Source organism: Podarcis raffonei, chromosome 1, assembly GCF_027172205.1.
Source record: "Podarcis raffonei isolate rPodRaf1 chromosome 1, rPodRaf1.pri, whole genome shotgun sequence".
In the NCBI taxonomy this organism is placed as follows: domain Eukaryota; kingdom Metazoa; phylum Chordata; class Lepidosauria; order Squamata; family Lacertidae; genus Podarcis; species Podarcis raffonei.
The window spans coordinates 136,388,398-136,404,993 of NC_070602.1; the positions used below are offsets into that span (position 1 = coordinate 136,388,398).

The window sequence follows — 16,596 nt, forward strand, 5'->3', positions numbered from 1 at the left end:
GATGGGACAAGATCATAAACTCCTAAATTGAACCTGCTACAAAGCCGTAATGTTTTGAACTGGAAAGAAGACTTTGATGCAAAATATGGTATGTGAGGGGGTGGGAGCATTTACCCTTTCTTTATATATACCATGTTTGCTACATAAATGATTATGGCAACCCTCCCCCCCCCCCAAAAAAATGCTAACAAATTGGTAAAAGGCAAGAGAAGATAAAAGAGAACAGGGCTATATTTATGGATTACAAAGAAAAATAGAACTGTGTGAGAAAAGTGAAATGGATTTTAAGCATTGAACTTTCACTGTATTGCTGGCGCCTTCATTATATTTTTAGGCACCAGGTGAAAATGTTCCTCTTCTTTGGCTGATTAATATTCTACATCCTTTTAAATGTGTCTGTGGGAAGGGAGGGTTTTGTTTTACTTATTTACTTGTTTTTATCCAGTATTTTATTCTGTGGTCTGCCCTGAGTTCTTATGATGAAGGGCAGTATGTATGTATGTATGTATGTATGTATAAATCTCACTGTGTAAAAATTGCATTCCAAACTTATCAGACCCTAGAAGGGCACAGATAGTTAGAGTGTTTTGCTAGGCTGTTTTAACACTGGAGTGCTAAGCTAGGAAGAAAGGTATGGGAATGGAATGTCAATAGCCCCTCACTGTAGGCCTGGTTGTATGGCGGAATCTACACAATCCTTTTTGTTAGGGAGTAGGAATTAAGAGAAGTCACACTACTTCTTTCAAACTACATTTTGTTTTGCCTTATAAATCACATTTATACATCTGAACTCCATATAAGGGTATAAATAATATGCAGGAAAAGAGGGTCAAAGGATGGATAGAACCCACAGGGAGCTCTTCCCACATACAAATCTGTGGAAATGAAGCAGGTTTTTAATTCTTTTACAAATAACTATTTCAGACTAGATTATTTTATATTAGAATGAAAGGATACTATATAGAGTGTATATTGTAAGACAGCAAGAGTAAAGAGTGATAGGAATGGGACTCAAGTGATGCTTGCCTAGCTGATCTCTGCTTGTTTCTTTGTCTATTACGTTTAAAAGGGTAGAGAGTAGTATTTTTTTATTTTCTATTCTGTCAGACTTTAATGGAGTCCAAAGTGCTCCTCATCAGTTGTGCCTGATGCAAAGCCTATAACTCTCTCCTGCTCTTTTATTCAGATCTGGAAACCACAATTCCTGCTTTGGCAGCCCAAATCATGACTACTCTTCACACCCTCTATTGCAGCGGTAGAGAACCTTTGGCTTTCCAGATGTTGCTGAATTACAACTCTCATCAGCCCTGGAACACGTGGCCAGTAGTCAGGGATGATGGGAATTGCAGTTCAAGCAATATCTGGAGGGTCAAAAAAATTCTATATCTGCTTTACTGGGTCTCCCATACACTATTATTTGGACATTACCGCCACTAGACAGATGCTAACTCTAGGGCTGCCATACCTCCAAGTTTTCCCAGACATATATGGGATTCGTCCTCTGGAAATGGCATCTGGGAGGAATTTTCAGAAAGAAAGAAAAAAGTCCAGGAAAATCCAGATGCATGGCAACCCATATCCGGTTTTTCACTTTTTGAAATATAGCAACCCTAGCTAACTCCTCTGAAGCTTGCGGCAAGTGGGCTTCAGTGGAGAGGATTTTCCTGTGTCACTCTCAAAAACATAAGATCAGCTGTAAAATAAAATACATGCAATGAGGTAATTGCATGTGCTGTTATGCTGAAACCACTAACTAAAAAATAAATATATCAAAGATGAACACGTGGCAATTTATTTGGCCATTCTGCCTCCTCCTGAGTAAGCACATGCATTTGAAAAACAGTCTTGCATCTAAATCCGAAGCATATTTACTCAGAAGTAAGTCAAACATATTTCAAAGGGAATGGACTTCAGTGAAAGTATATACAGCACTGCAGCTTTTAGAATGAAAAAAAATCAACTTGAATAATTTGATGTCTATGCACCTACAGTTCAGCTGCCTGCCTTCCATGTATCTGCGATTAATTTATATAACTGTAATTACAGCTTCTAAAATTGCACCCCTCACTCTGTTTAATCAACCCTCTACTGGCAGTTTCCATCTTTTCTAATTAAGTTACTGAGGATGTCAAGCCATGATTCCAACACAGCGTTTAATGCCAGATGCAATATTCTTTATCAAAATAATATGCTAATCTGCAAAATCATCAGCATACAAAAGCTTGCTTCATTTAATCATGTTAGGTCATGAAGGATACTCTGCAGGGGGAAAGTTGGTATCTTACTTGAGAATGTCTTAATGGGCTCCTTCAACAGGAAGGGTGGGATGTACATCATATAATAAACAATAAGCAATAATAATTGTGCAGGGGTCTGTGGAAAGAGGCACATCAAGCCTTCTAGGTTTCGTTGACTCCACAAAGAAATGAAGAACCTTGCTGAGAAGACAACACATGTTTATTGGCTTCCCCTAGCTATGCCACTGGGGAGCTGGCAGTATTATTTGCTTCTGAACTCATCAATTCTGTTGCCACCTGAGTACCAGGGAGTTAATTTATATATATATAAATCAGGTGACAAGAGGTAAGAAGCCTGACTGCTGCAGTAGAATTGTAATTGCCCCTTCCTCCCTGTTAAACAGGGGTAGGCAACCTAAGGCGCGGGGCCCGGATCTGGCACATTCGCCTTCTTTATCCAGCCCATAGACGGTCCAGGAATCAACGTGTTTTTACATGAGTAGAATGTGTCCTTTTATTTAAAATGCATCTCTGGGTTATTTGTGGGGCATAAGAATTTGTTCATTATTATTTTTTCAAAATATAGTCCAGTGCACCACATGGTCTGAGAGACAGTGGACCGGCCCACAGCTGAAAAAGGTTGCTGACCCCTGCTGTTAAATATGTCACCCTCCCCTTCTGTTTTGCTCTGGGTTTGGGGGTGAAATACCTTTAAAAATTTGACCCCAAGAAAAATTAACAGAGAACACAGTAAGGGGGTAGGTGCTGCCAGACCACCTGTCATTTAAACACTGGTTTTAAAGAATGTAATATTAAAGTAGCTGTTTTAGTGCTGAGCCAAAGGGGGATGCTATCTCACGAAAAGGTTCATCAGAACTGACACTTCTCTCTCTCTCTCTTTGCAGGGGCGGATATTAATGCAGAAGCAGAAGGTCTGCAAAACTATCCATTTCTGATAGTAGTCTGTAATTGACCAGGTCTGATTCTAAGGGGCTTTCTTTATCCCTAGTGACACTGACATATAGCTAAATCTGAGTTGCTACACAGTGTAGTGAAATCATCCCTTCTGGAGTGTGACCTCTTGTTTCGGATGACTTTGGGAGGAATGAAACATATGGTCTGAGGAACAGAGTAGCAAAACAGTAGGGATACAAATAGCTGTGAATGGCTATGAAGAAGAAAGGCTCAACGCTCTTAGCCACCCACTCCCTAAAATCATGAAGACTGACCTGAAAACCGGGTGACGTGGAGATCAGGTGGCCAGATGCAAAAGATGGCAGGGCTCCTATGCCTAAAATACTTGCGTAGACAAGAAAATTTCAGCAGGTGTAGCTCTTGTAATGGAAGCCAATTCTGCTGAAATTCCGTCTCCTACACAATTATTACACATGCAGGAGCCCTGCCTTCTTTTTGCAATGTGGAGAACATATAGCACACCATTCCTCTATTCCCATAGACTCTTAGAGGCTGTGCACATGACATATTCAGCTGTAGTGTCATTCATAGATATATTCTGCTCTAGGCTACCATTTACTTTAGGGTTTTAGAGCTTACCTTCATGTTGAATGTGGCATGGTTGCAGGAATGCATGTGACCACAGAAGGTCTGAGCACACAGCCCCTTTAAAAAGAAAACACACAAAAATCAGAACAGCAAATCAGACAATCACATGTGCTGTATAACTTCTTTATAAACTTGTTGAGTTTGATTTTGTGCTGTTCCAGCTAGATGAATGGATGTTTGTGCAAACTGATAATATGTTATCCTTGTGTCTAATACCAACCAACTCTAGAAAGAGAAGGGAAAGGGCACCTAGATATCATTGTACTGGCGTTGAATGAACTTTTTGTTGGACAGGTGGAGTGAACAACCATGTCTTTGAAGGTTTATCTATTATCCCATGGAGGTCCTATGAAGCTGCATCTGCATTCTAACAATATCTGGATATTCCTGCCATGCCCAAGAAGAGACATTGCATGTTTTGAACACTTATCTGCAAGTATGGGTATGCATTTTTTCTGAACAGCAGATTTTTCTAAATTGCTATTTTGCAGATTAGTTTGGATCCTAAGCATACTGCACATTGTTCCTCATTAAAGATAGTCAATGGCAACTGTTCAAGTAACTTGCATACTGTGTACAACCAAAGCCATATATTTACTTTAAAAAACAGGAAAGAATTGGGTTGGAACAATGATGAATAATATACATGTAATTAAGAGAAGCTAAAGTGAAGTATATATATCTTTAAGGGGGAAATAAACATTATTTTATGAGGAGTACATTGCTATAAATCTAGCATTAGCTACTTGATAGGAATAATCATGTAATTTATGGAGTAAAGCTAATCTTGTTAATTGAAGTGAAGGGGATAGCCAAGGTACTGGTAGAGATGAGTATACAGCTCATTTATCTTCCTGCTGTTAACTCTTAACTCCCATCATTTCTCCAACATATACTGCTGTTTGGTTTTGCTCCTTAGGAAATAGACACAAAGAGTGGAAAGGGAACTGCAAAAACTCTATATATGATCTTAGCAACTCTAACGGCTAAAGTCAAACTTATCTAGATGTTTTATATTATATAAAATCTCCCATTCCACTATAATGTACAGTACTTAATTTAGTTTGCTAGAAGTCAAGATGGCAATGGCTACTGAAATTCTGGTTTTCTTAATTGATCTTGTGAAAAACCTCAGCCTTGTAATAGTGTAATGCTATTTATTTGTTTATTGGTTATTTATTTATTGTGTGAACCAATTTAACAATAAAAACTTATATAAATGGAATTTCAGTCCAATGCAGATAAAATGTGGGGTAAAACTCCCCACTTATAGGGCTTCTTGGAAGAGGAACATCTTCATCAGGCACGGAAAAGACAGTAAAGATGGCACCTTTCTGATATGTAATGGAAGGGAGTTCCAAAGGGTACATGCAATCACATAGAATCATAGAATCATAGAATCATAGAATCATAGAATCATAGAGTTGGAAGAGACCACAAGGGCCATCGAGTCCAACCCCCTGCCAAGCAGGAAACACCATCAGAGCACTCCTGACATATGGTTGTCAAGCCTCTGCTTAAAGACCTCCAAAGAAGGAGACTCCACCACACTCCTTGGCAGCAAATTCCACTGTCGAACAGCTCTTACTGTCAGGAAGTTCTTCCTAATGTTTAGGTGGAATCTTCTTTCTTGTAGTTTGTATCCATTGCTCCGTGTCCGCTTCTCTGGAGCAGCAGAAAACAACCTTTCTCCCTCCTCTATGTGACATCCTTTTATATATTTGAACATGGCTATCACACCAAAGGTTCAATTCCCACATCGTAACAAATGGACTTCTTCATGAGATGGTACCTGCAATAGACCTTCTCCTACAGAACACAGTGAATGACTGCAAATTTAATGGGTGAGATGATCTTTTAGGTATCCTGATCCCAAGCTGTATAAGGTTTTGTACACTAGAACCAGCACCATAAGCTTAGCCCATAAGCTAATTGGCAGCCAGTCTTTCAGCAGTGGTATAATGCAATAGCAATATTCTGCCCCAGCAAGTAGGTGAGCCACTGCATTTTGCACCAGCTGCAGTGGTGCACAGAGCCATACTCAGAGGTAGCCCCACATAGAGCGCATTGTAGTAGTCTCAGCAGATGGCTGAAAGTGGTCAGGTCATCCTGGCCCAGAAATGGCTTTAGCTGTTTCACCAGCCAAAGATGGCAGAAGATAGGCATGCCAGGTTACACCCAACATTGTGGGTGTCCGGCAAGCATGTATGATGTCACTGTCAGGTGTGGGCCAGCAGCTAGCTTGATAACAGCACACAAGACTTAATTAACTGGTAGATTTATTGCAAGCAGCAATTAGTCTCCGACCACTCTATTGGAGCATCCATTCATCACAGTCAAGTTGACCCTTCTGAAGAGTGCTTCCGGTTTCTGCAGCACATCCTGAACTTCAACCCTTACGTTCTGGGGCTTGTTTTTTTTCTAGGACTTTCCCTATTCGCCTAGTTTGGGGACTAATGGCGTAAGTTGCCTCCTCTTCCTGTGAGGAACTGCACACCTTTGTGCCAGGTATGACTGTGCCTCTTGCGAGAGCAGGCTGCTCTCCAGCCTGCTCTGCCGAAGCTGATAAGCTGCATTCCTGCCAGCTCCCGAAAGAGGAGGGGTTGACAACCCCCCTGTTTCAACTGTCTGAGAAGTATGCACGCCTCTCTGTTCTCTCTGCGTCTGCCTGCTTTCTATTTCAGGCAGCTTTGGGCTGGCGTGTTGATGACAGTCACACACTACCACAGCAGGAGGGCCTGACGGAGTGTCCTGCTGCAGCACGTGACACATTGGGTCACCCAGCTGGGCACCCACAGTGAAAATTTGTGGGTGCCTCATCATCCTCCCCCCCCATGGCATCTATGGCAGAAGGCACACCTAGCCACTGAAGTCACATCAGCCTGTAGAAACAGAGATGCAGAGCACTGCCAAGTTAAGAACCTGCTCTTTCAGGAAAGTACAGCCCCATCCAAAGCAGGCAAATGACCAGTTATCTGGACTCAGGAACATCTCACTCATGGTGTCTCCACCTTGCCAAGATTCAGACTCAGTTTTTGGCCCTCATGTAGCCCACCACTGTGTCCAAGCACTGGTATAGGGCTTGCATGGCTTTTCCTGATTCAGAAATTACAGAGAAATAGATCTTGATAATGTCAGCATATTGATGACACCTTATCCCAGATCCTAATGTGTTCATGTAGATGTTAAATAACATTGGGAACACCATAGTAGGCAGTGGCCCCCTATGTGGGTGGGTGGGAAAGGACCCAATGCTATTTTCTGAAATCAATCCTGGAGAAACAGGGCCTTCAATGCCCAACTCACTGCATTGGTTAAAGAGACCATGATCAATGGAATCAAAACCCACTGAGAGTTTAAACAAGAATAATAGGATCACAATAACATTCTTCTCTCAATACTGGTCATCCATTAGGTGGGGCAGCTGATTGGGACAGCTGCTGCCATGCACCTGGCCTCCTGTCGGCTGTGTTGCTGTGCTTACTATGATAACAGGATGCCGGAATAGATGAGCCATTAGCGTGATCCAGCAGGCTCTTCTGTTCCTGCAGCTGTCACACCACAAATCTTTTGATCACATACAACAGAAAGGGAGTATTTGTCACTGGGTGGCAGTTGTCAACAAGTAAGTTGGATCATAGGGATGCAGATGGCACTGTGGGTTAAACCACTGAGCCTAGGGCTTGCCGATCGGAAGGTTGGTGGTTTGAATCCCCATGATGGGGTGAGCTCCCGTTGCTCGGTCCCTGCTCCTGCCAACCTAGCAGTTCGAAAGCACGTCAAAGTGCAAGTAGATAAATAGGTACCGCTCTGGCGGGAAGGTAAATGGTGTTTCCGTGCGCTGCTCTGGTTTCACCAGAAGTGGCTTAGTCATGCTGACCACATGACCAAGAAGCTGTCTATGGACAAATGCCAGCTCCCTTGGCCAGTAAAGCGAGATGAGCACCGCAACCCCAGAGTTGTCCACAACTGGACCTAACGGTCAGGGGTCCCTTTACCTTTACCTTTAAGTTGGATAATTGCTTCTTTCAAGACTGCCATGACCACTCTCTTACACAAAGATGCACCTGTCATGTACCTTCAACATGCTCTGTGAAGCAAAGGGTCAAAGGAGCATATGTTTAGGCACATTGTTGCAAGTGCCTTGTCCGTGTCATCAGGCCACATCAAATAAAACTGATGCCATAATATCCTACTGTGCTGAAGACTATTCTGGAAATTGCAAAAAATGTGGCTCCAGTAAAATTGCTATGGAAGGGAGCAAATCTATTCTGAACGGGCCTTGCAAACAGGTCACAGTGGGCTTTGAAGGCCCAGAACTCTGCTCCTTGGGTTTCAAGGGCTTCAAAGGGGTTATCTGCTCTATCCAACAGAAAACCGCCAAGAGCATTTCCTGAAGGTGCACCATCTGAATTGACTTTAAAGAAGTCCAGTTCTACCTCTTACTATTGTAATTACACCTACTATTCAATTAGACAGTTGATTTAACAACTATCCTCATCAAAAAAATTATGATGAAATAGTAGGGTTAAAAGAACCTCCTTTCCATTATATAGATTCTATCATTTTTTTAGTGTTCCTGACTAATCAAGTTTATAAATTTAACTTGGGGCAACATTAGACCTTGCCAAGGAATATTCTCAAAGCTAATTTGCAAAAGCAACGTTCTGCATTAGATGTAGATTTACATATGAAAAGAAAGAAATTTATAATAACTCCTAGCTATTGATAGGGCTACTAAACTATGCAAACCTTACAATTCAATTCTCTTAAGGGTGCCGTCCATATCTTTTCAGCTACAAGCCTGAATTAAATCTGGAGACGTAAGTTAGGTCATACTATTTCCATCATACTTCTAAGTGCATCAACATTTTATCATCGATAATGAACCTTTTGGAACCATATATATATAACTAGTGTGCTTTGGACTGATATTTTTGGCTTGTTGCTTTTTTATCCAAATATCCTAGAAACTATTAGAGATAAACGTAAACCAAAATTCTGGAAATAGGTCCTTATAGTTCCATGGATCTAGATAAATGCCTGGCTTCACACATTAACTTGGATGGCTTTGAAGGGGGACTAGACAGATTCATGGAAGGCAAGGTATTTGTGGATATTAGGCCATGATTGTTAGCTGGAATCTTCATGCCCAGAAGCAGAGTCCCACTGTATGCCAGTGGGAGGGGAGCAACAGAAAAAAGCAACTAAAAGGATCAAGGGGATGGTGAAACTCCCCTATGAAGAAAGGTTACAGCATTTGGGACTACAGTGGAACCTCAGATTACGGCGGGGATCCGTTCCGGAGGCCCCGCCGCAACCTGAAAATGACGCACATCAAAGCGCCGCCTTTGCACATGCACGAAGCTCGATTTAGCACTTCTGTGCATGCGCAAGCAGTGAACCCGGAAGTAACCCATTCCCATACTTCCGGGTTTGCCGCGGACGTTCGGATGCAAGCGGAGGCGGACGCAGAATGAGGTTTGATTGTATTTAGTTTAGAGGAAAAAGTGAAAGGCAGTTGTGGCTGCATAATTTTTAGTGTTAAACACCACCCCATCTCCAATTGGAGTGAGATTCCAGGGGCTCCAGGGTATGTGTTTTCTTCAAAAGCACAGACTGTAGTGTCTCTATGATATATGGTTTTATTTATACATATATACAACCTGCACCTAGATGGAGGGATTGCAGGTCAGTCACATCCTATGAGGGTCTGGCTTCCCCCTTAAGAGCAGCTTTGGATTAAAAGGGCAGCAAAAAGCCATCCTCTGTCTCTCTTAGTTCCAGCTGGTCATCCCCAGCTCACTTGGAGTTCTGCCCCTCCTCGTCCTCCTCGCTGCTCACCAACTCCAAAGACCTCCCCATAGACATGTGTCATTCAAAGTTGAAACCCTAAACCTGGCCTTTGCCTTTGCCCACTGGCACCCAGCAAAGAAGGGGCCCCTTGCCTGGCAGCCTTGCCCTCTGATGGGCCTTGTCCTTGATGGGCCAGCACTGGCTTTTGTCCCCTGCTAATGGGTTAAACCACAGAGCTGGGCTTGCCGATCAGAAGGTCGGTGGTTCGAATCCCCGTGACGGGATGAGCTCCCGTTGCTCAGTCCCTGCTCCTGCCAACCTAGCAGTTCGAAAACACGTCCAAGTGCAAGTAGATAAATAGGTACCGCTCTGGCAGGAAGGTAAACAGTGTTTCCGTGCGCTGCTCTGGCTCGCCAGAAGCGGCTTAGTCATGCTGGCCACATGACCCAGAAGCTGTATGCCAGCTCTCTCGGTCAATAAAGTGAGATGAGCGCCGCAACCCCAGAGTTGTCCGCGACTGGACCTAATGGTCAGGGGTCCCTTTACCTTTTACCTTTAATGGCCCATCCAACTTGCTAGCATAACTAAATCCAGGGCATTTCCCTGTTTGGCAAAGATTAATCAAACCTTCATTAATTCTAACTTTTGCTAAATCCAGGAATTATGAGGAGGATCTGGCACCCAGGAATGTATGGCAGTGGTTTTCAACCAGTGTGTTGTGGCACCCTGGGGTGCCTTGAATGGTAGTCAGGGGTGCTGCGAGCAAGACTGGCCTCTGTCCCTTTTTCCTTGCCTCCCTCCTCTGATGCCCTCTCCTGTCTCTTCCTCCCAAAGGCTTGCACAGCTGTTTATTGCAGCAGCCCTGGCTATAAACTCAACAGGCAAATGGTGGCTCTCAAAGGCACCTCTTTTTGGAGCAAGGGAGACCAGGGGCAGCAGCAGCAGCAGTTGTCTGGAGGACTCCCAAGGAGAGGGGAGAGGAGAGGAGGCAGAGGGAACACTCCTCAAGGGAGACAAGGGTGAGGGGCTGCCAGCTCTGCAGGCAAGGGGTGACATAACTGGGCTCCTGAGCCCCCCAGAGGTGCCATAGAAAGAATGTAGTTGGTCAAGGGAGTTGTGGACTCAAAAAACGTTGAAAACCTCTGATGTAGGGGAATTTGGGGGAATAACATGAGGATGTGACTTTTTTGCAGTTCAGTTGCTTATGTGTAAATGAGCAAAGGAAAGCAACCAAATAGCTTAAATTCTACAGCCTACCTAATAGCAGATTAGCACAGATGAGCTTCATATCCACGAAGAGGCAATTTTCTATAAGAAATGTTTCCTCGTTTAAACTTTGTGTGAAGAGAGAGGAGAAAGGTGAGGGGTATGTCTGTCTGTCAGGGCCACCAGTAAAACCTGAGCTTGCGCAGCTGACACTCTCTCAGGAAAAACAAGAGCAGGGAGAAAGGAATTGAATGCTCCGCCACTCCTTCCCTGCTAGACAGAACAATTAAGGAGGTTTTCCTGACCAGATACATGTCAGATGCTTTGTATGTGAGGCGGAGTTCCCTGTGTAATGGAGAGCTAAGCCATCTGGATAGTAAAACAATGGCATTTTATAGAAAAAAGCTTTCTGAGCTAATATTTTCTTCACAGTTCAGTTCAAAAGGAACAAGGAAGTGGGAAGTTTGGGAGCGGGGGCCGTGTAGGTGGGGGAGAGATGGCGGGTGATGCTGAAGTTGGACTGGCTCAGAAAACCAGAGAAGTCATTTTCTCTCTCTCTCTCTTAAAAAACACAATTTGGCTTATTAGCCAGGAGAATCACTAATCTCTAGCCATAAAACAAAAATAATAATTAATTGCAAAACATCTATAGGAATTGTATGCAAGTCTTAGTCTCTGAAAGTAGAACCTTTCAGATCTAATCAAATTAAAACCAGAAGATCCCAGTAAAAATTAAATAACCATTATTTTGGAACTAATAGCTAGGAAACAAAAGTGATTATATATGCACCTGAGGGTAGATACTGGTAGAAGTATTAAATTAGGTGAGAAAATATTATTAGAAGGTATGTAGCATGTTGCTGAATATTTATCAGAGGACAGGTCTTCTGTAGGTAACTATATTATTTGTTAACATTTGGTCAGCCTAAGTCATGGTCCACATTGCATTTTCACAGCTGAAGCAATAAGGTTTTCATTATTCTTTTTCATTGTAATCAAAGTATCACTGTAAATTAACATGCACCTCTAAACTACTCTGGTTGGATAAATACAAAAGACTGCTTCTTTGTAAATATTTAAGGGAAATTTTGAATATCTATCCCCAGAAAACCCCCAGAGCAGCTCCACAAAGAATTTTCTCTCTCTTCTTACACCATTGGGGTAGCAGAGGGGAACAGGTTTCTAACCTTTCCTTTTCTCTGGCCCTGTCATTTCCTATTTGGAGATGAATTTTGAATATATGGAGGAACACTCAGTAATGTCAGTCTCCATCTGCAATCTGAAATGCTACAGCCCAGTCGGAGATTGACTGCCCCTAAGAACTAGGCCTAAATTGCATGTGAGGTCTTCTATATGAAGGTCACAAAAGGGAAGCCAAATTTGCTCTGCAGCTTTAGTTACAGCTAGCCTGTTGAAAGTGATTGTTTCTTTAATTGAAGGGAATTGCACTAGTCTTGCAAGGTTTAGTCTTAATAAATGTAAATAATTTTAAAAATTTCCAGCTTGTATCCAGCCTGCTAGTATTTTATTCTATGAACCACCCTGAGATCTTATGATGAAGGTTGGTGTATAAATCTTAATAATAATAATAACCCAGCCCATTTTCACTGACTGTTTTGCAGTTTAGTTTTGTATTTTTCAGACTAACCAAACTAACCCTTGGTCTTTCTGCTTGCCTTTTTAAACTACAGGGAACGCATTAGCTCTCCTCCAGTCTTCACAAACTATTCCAGTTCTCAATGGGTTCTCCGCTATATAATGCCTTGGCCTTTGAACTCTCATTGAACACAGCATGAACAGAGTTATTACTCTGTGTATGCCACCAAACGAGAAAGATCCCAATTGTTCTTTCCTTAATTAGGAATTGGGGTGGGGGATAAACCATGTTCGTAGGCCAACATACTGAAAGTACGTGAAAGTAATTTAAGTGAGCCTTTAAGGCTCTCATTTAAAGCCTCAAAAACAAAAATTTATAAGAGAAATGCTGACAAGCCACATCTGTGGTATTATAATATAACCTGATAGCAAGATAAATGTTTCATGAATTAGGAAGTTGAAAAAGCTTCTCAGTTCAGCTTTGTTCTCCAGATTAAAGTGAAATATGTTGTCGTCTTCTATCAACACTTGCATTTCAAATACTGCAGCTTCTAAAATTCTTTAAAAAGATGGTACTTGACCAGACAGAAGGACTGTTTCCTCTACTTAGTACTGCAAGACTATTCAAATTCTAACCAAGACAGAAAGTTCAACAATAACAAAAACTGGGATAAGAAACTGAGCAGTCAAGAAAAGCTTAGTACATTGAGCAACCCTATTCCCCAGACAGCATTTTAAAATGGAAAAGCAAACAAACATGCCATTTCCCCCAACTCTGCCAGATTCTCAGTCCATCCAGCCCAGCATATTGTCTGCTCCATTTGACAATGCTTCCCAAGGTCTCAAGCAGAGGTTTTTCCTAAACACAGTTCTTTCTCTTAAATGATTAAGAGATATATAAGTTCTAACATGGTGAAGGCTAACATTCCTCCACCTGCTGTTCATCTATGTATATCTTATTTTTCCATAGCAGCAAATTATTCCTAGTCCTCCTCATCCCGAATTTTAAAGAAAACATGCCATGGAAGTTGCAACATTATACACACTTATTGCACATCCCCAAAGCCTTTTGCAAAGTCCTACTGAACCACATTTGCTTCTGAGTAAACATATAGAGGATTGCACTGGAAAGCACATAGGAGATGACTGCATGTAGTGGCCAGTAATTCTCCAGCTCTCTCCAGCATTCTCTGCCAGCCTCTTGGGGGCAGTGAACTGAGGGGCTCCATAATTCTGAATAGTCAGACTTACATGTGGATATTTTTGATGTGATGAAGAGAGTAATACATAGCCAGGATTTTACTCATAGGCGTAAAGTTAAGTCCATGGTTTAACCTGCAGTTAAATGGTGAACACACTGGCAGAGCACATTAATGTTTTACTTCCATATGCATATTATCAGTGGTCTGGAAAGTGCATATCAGACTGTTAGATCAAATCCATACAACTGCAATCTAGCAAATGTATCAACATTAATAATAAAAACCAAATTTAAACTTTATTATGAATCAGCAGCTTTCTGCTGGTTGAAAGAATGGCTACTTCTTGAAAACACAGACATTTTGGATTTGGAAGGTTTTAACAATGTATTTGGATGGCATGCATATTTGTGGTATGATAAGATCAAAGCGCATAAAGGATTTAAAAACCATATTGTTAGAAAAGCATTGTTTAATGTTTGGATAAGATATAAGGATTTATTGGAAAATAAAACTCCAAGATGGCTGTCACCGATGGAAGCGAAGGCTCAGAAAAAGCTCAATATGGAGGTTAAATGGCCGAAATATTGGGAAATTTTGGAACAAGATGGAGGTAGACTAAAACTGCAGAGTTTTGAGAAACTAAAGAACAAAGTGTGAGACTGGCTTCATTATTATCAGATAATGGAGGCATATAATTTGGACAAGAAAATTGGCTTCCAGGTGGAAAAGTCAAAATTAGAAACAGAACTGTTAGAACCCAAAACTAAGACTTTGTCAAGGATGTATAACTTGCTGTTGAAATGGAACACTCAGGATGAAACGGTGAAATCTGTTATGATTAAATGGGCACAAGATGTTGGACACAATATTATGTTTGCTGACTGGGAACAGTTATGGACCACAGGTATGAAGTTTACAGCATGCAATGCCCTAAGAGAGAATATTATGAAAATGATATATAGGTGGTACATGACCCCAGTCAAGCTAGCAAAAATCTATCACTTGCCCGATAATAAATGTTGGAAATGTAAAGAAACTGAAGGTACATTCTTTCACCTTTGGTGGACGTGCCCAAGGATTAAGGCTTTCTGGGAGACGATATATAATGAATTGAAAAAGGTATTTAAATATACCTTCTTGAAGAAACCAGAGGCCTTTCTCCTGGGCATAGTCGGCCAATCGGTGTTAAAGAAGGATAGAACTTTCTTTATGTACGCTACAACAGCAGCAAGAATACTTATTGCAAAGTATTGGAAGACACAAGATTTACCCACCCTGGAAGAGTGGCAGATGAAGGTGATGGACTATATGGAATTAGCGGAAATGACTGGCAGAATCTGAGATCAGGGAGAAGAGTCGGTGGAAGAAGACTGGAAGAAATTTAAAGACTATTTACAGAAATATTGTAAAATTAATGAATGCTAGAATGATGTTGGATTGAAATTAAGTGGTTTCTAGCTGTGGTGGTATAAAAGAACATGAAAAAACGGTTTTTTATAAGTAAAAATTTGATGTTATAATAACTTAAGATTAAAGATCTGGGTAGAATAAAGAGGGAAAGAAACTGCTAAGTTAAATAAATTGAACTGGAATACAAAAAAGGGAGGTAAGAGGAGGTCCGGGAAACAAGTTAATGAAAAATAATGTGATGAAAAGATTGATTGTTTTTAACTATTTTTATTTTGTATTTTTTCTTTTTTCTTTTTCTATTTTGTAATGTAAAAACCCCAATAAAAATTTTATATAAAAAAATAATAAAAACCAAATTAAGAGTTATTTTTTAAAATAAAACTTTAATTATGAATGTCAAATTTGCTAGAACTCCACTGTGTGTCTGTGAAATTTTGTATGCCTACCCACTGTTTCAAGCTGAACTAATGGACCAGAGCACGCCAGGCACTCCTGTCTTCCACTGCCTCCCGCAGTTTGGTCAAACTCAGCTGGTAGCTTCGAGAACACTGTCCAACCATCTCGTCCTCTGTTGTCCCCTTCTCCTTGTGCCCTCCATCTTTCCCAACATCAGGATCTTTTCCAGGGAGTCTTCTCTTCTCATGAGGTGGCCAAAGTATTGAAGCCTCAGCTTCAAGGATCTGTCCTTCCAGTGAGCACTCAGGGCTGATTTCCTTAAGAATGGAGAGGTTTGATCTTCTTGCAGTCCATGGGACTCTCAAGAGTCTCTTCCACCACCATAATTCAAAAGCAACAATTCTTTGACGATCAGCCTTCTTTATGGTCCAGCTCTCACTTCCATACATCACTACTGGGAAAACCATGGCTTTAACTATATGGACCTTTGTTGGCAAGGTGATGTCTCTGCTTTTTAAGATGCTGTCTAGGTTTGTCATTGCTTTTCTCCCAAGAAGCAGGCGTCTTTTAATTTCGTGACTGCTGTCACCATCTGCAGCGATCATGGAACCCAAGAAAGTAAAATCTCTCACTGCCTCCATTTCTTCCCCTTCTATTTGCCAGGAGGTGATGGGCCCAGTGGCCATGATCTCAGGGATAGCACAAGGCTTCTACATACAGTCATTCAAGCACACATTTCTCAGGTGACTCAAGCACATACAGTATATAGGGTATATATGGATACCCTATATATTTCAGTAAATAATATCAAAGTAGCCAATTTCTTGATGCAATCCCCAATCTCTCTCATAATTCCCATCAATAAGTAAACAATAAAGTTATAAAACATATTCTAGATCACATTCTATCTTTCTGTCAATTTCAGACAGATCTGATCATTGGTTATGGAGAAAATAAATAAAATGTACACAAGGCCGAGGATCTCAAGAGGGACAGAAGTGTAAATTTCATGAAACTTTGAAGTACTATAAAATTAAAACCGTTTGAGATAGAGGGGGAAAATTAAGGGGGTTTATTTCAACCATAAGGGAAGGGTGTACACCAAGTTTCATCAAAATCTGAGACAATGGGTGACATGACCGCGTTAAACTGACGTGGAATGACCCCAGTGCTAGTACGTATCGACCATA

At 41.4% G+C, this 16,596-nt stretch overlaps 1 protein-coding gene across 2 annotated transcripts in view; it reads right to left on the reverse strand.

The window, feature by feature from the left end:
* The window catches only part of SPAG16 (sperm associated antigen 16), a 395,434-nt gene that overhangs the window by 112,817 nt on the left and 266,021 nt on the right, over positions 1–16,596 (reverse strand). For both annotated transcript variants that reach the window (XM_053364500.1, XM_053364511.1), the window contains exon 14: positions 3,792–3,857. In XM_053364500.1, coding sequence (XP_053220475.1) covers positions 3,792–3,857 — 66 coding nt within the window. The remainder of the gene's footprint in view (positions 1–3,791; positions 3,858–16,596) is intronic.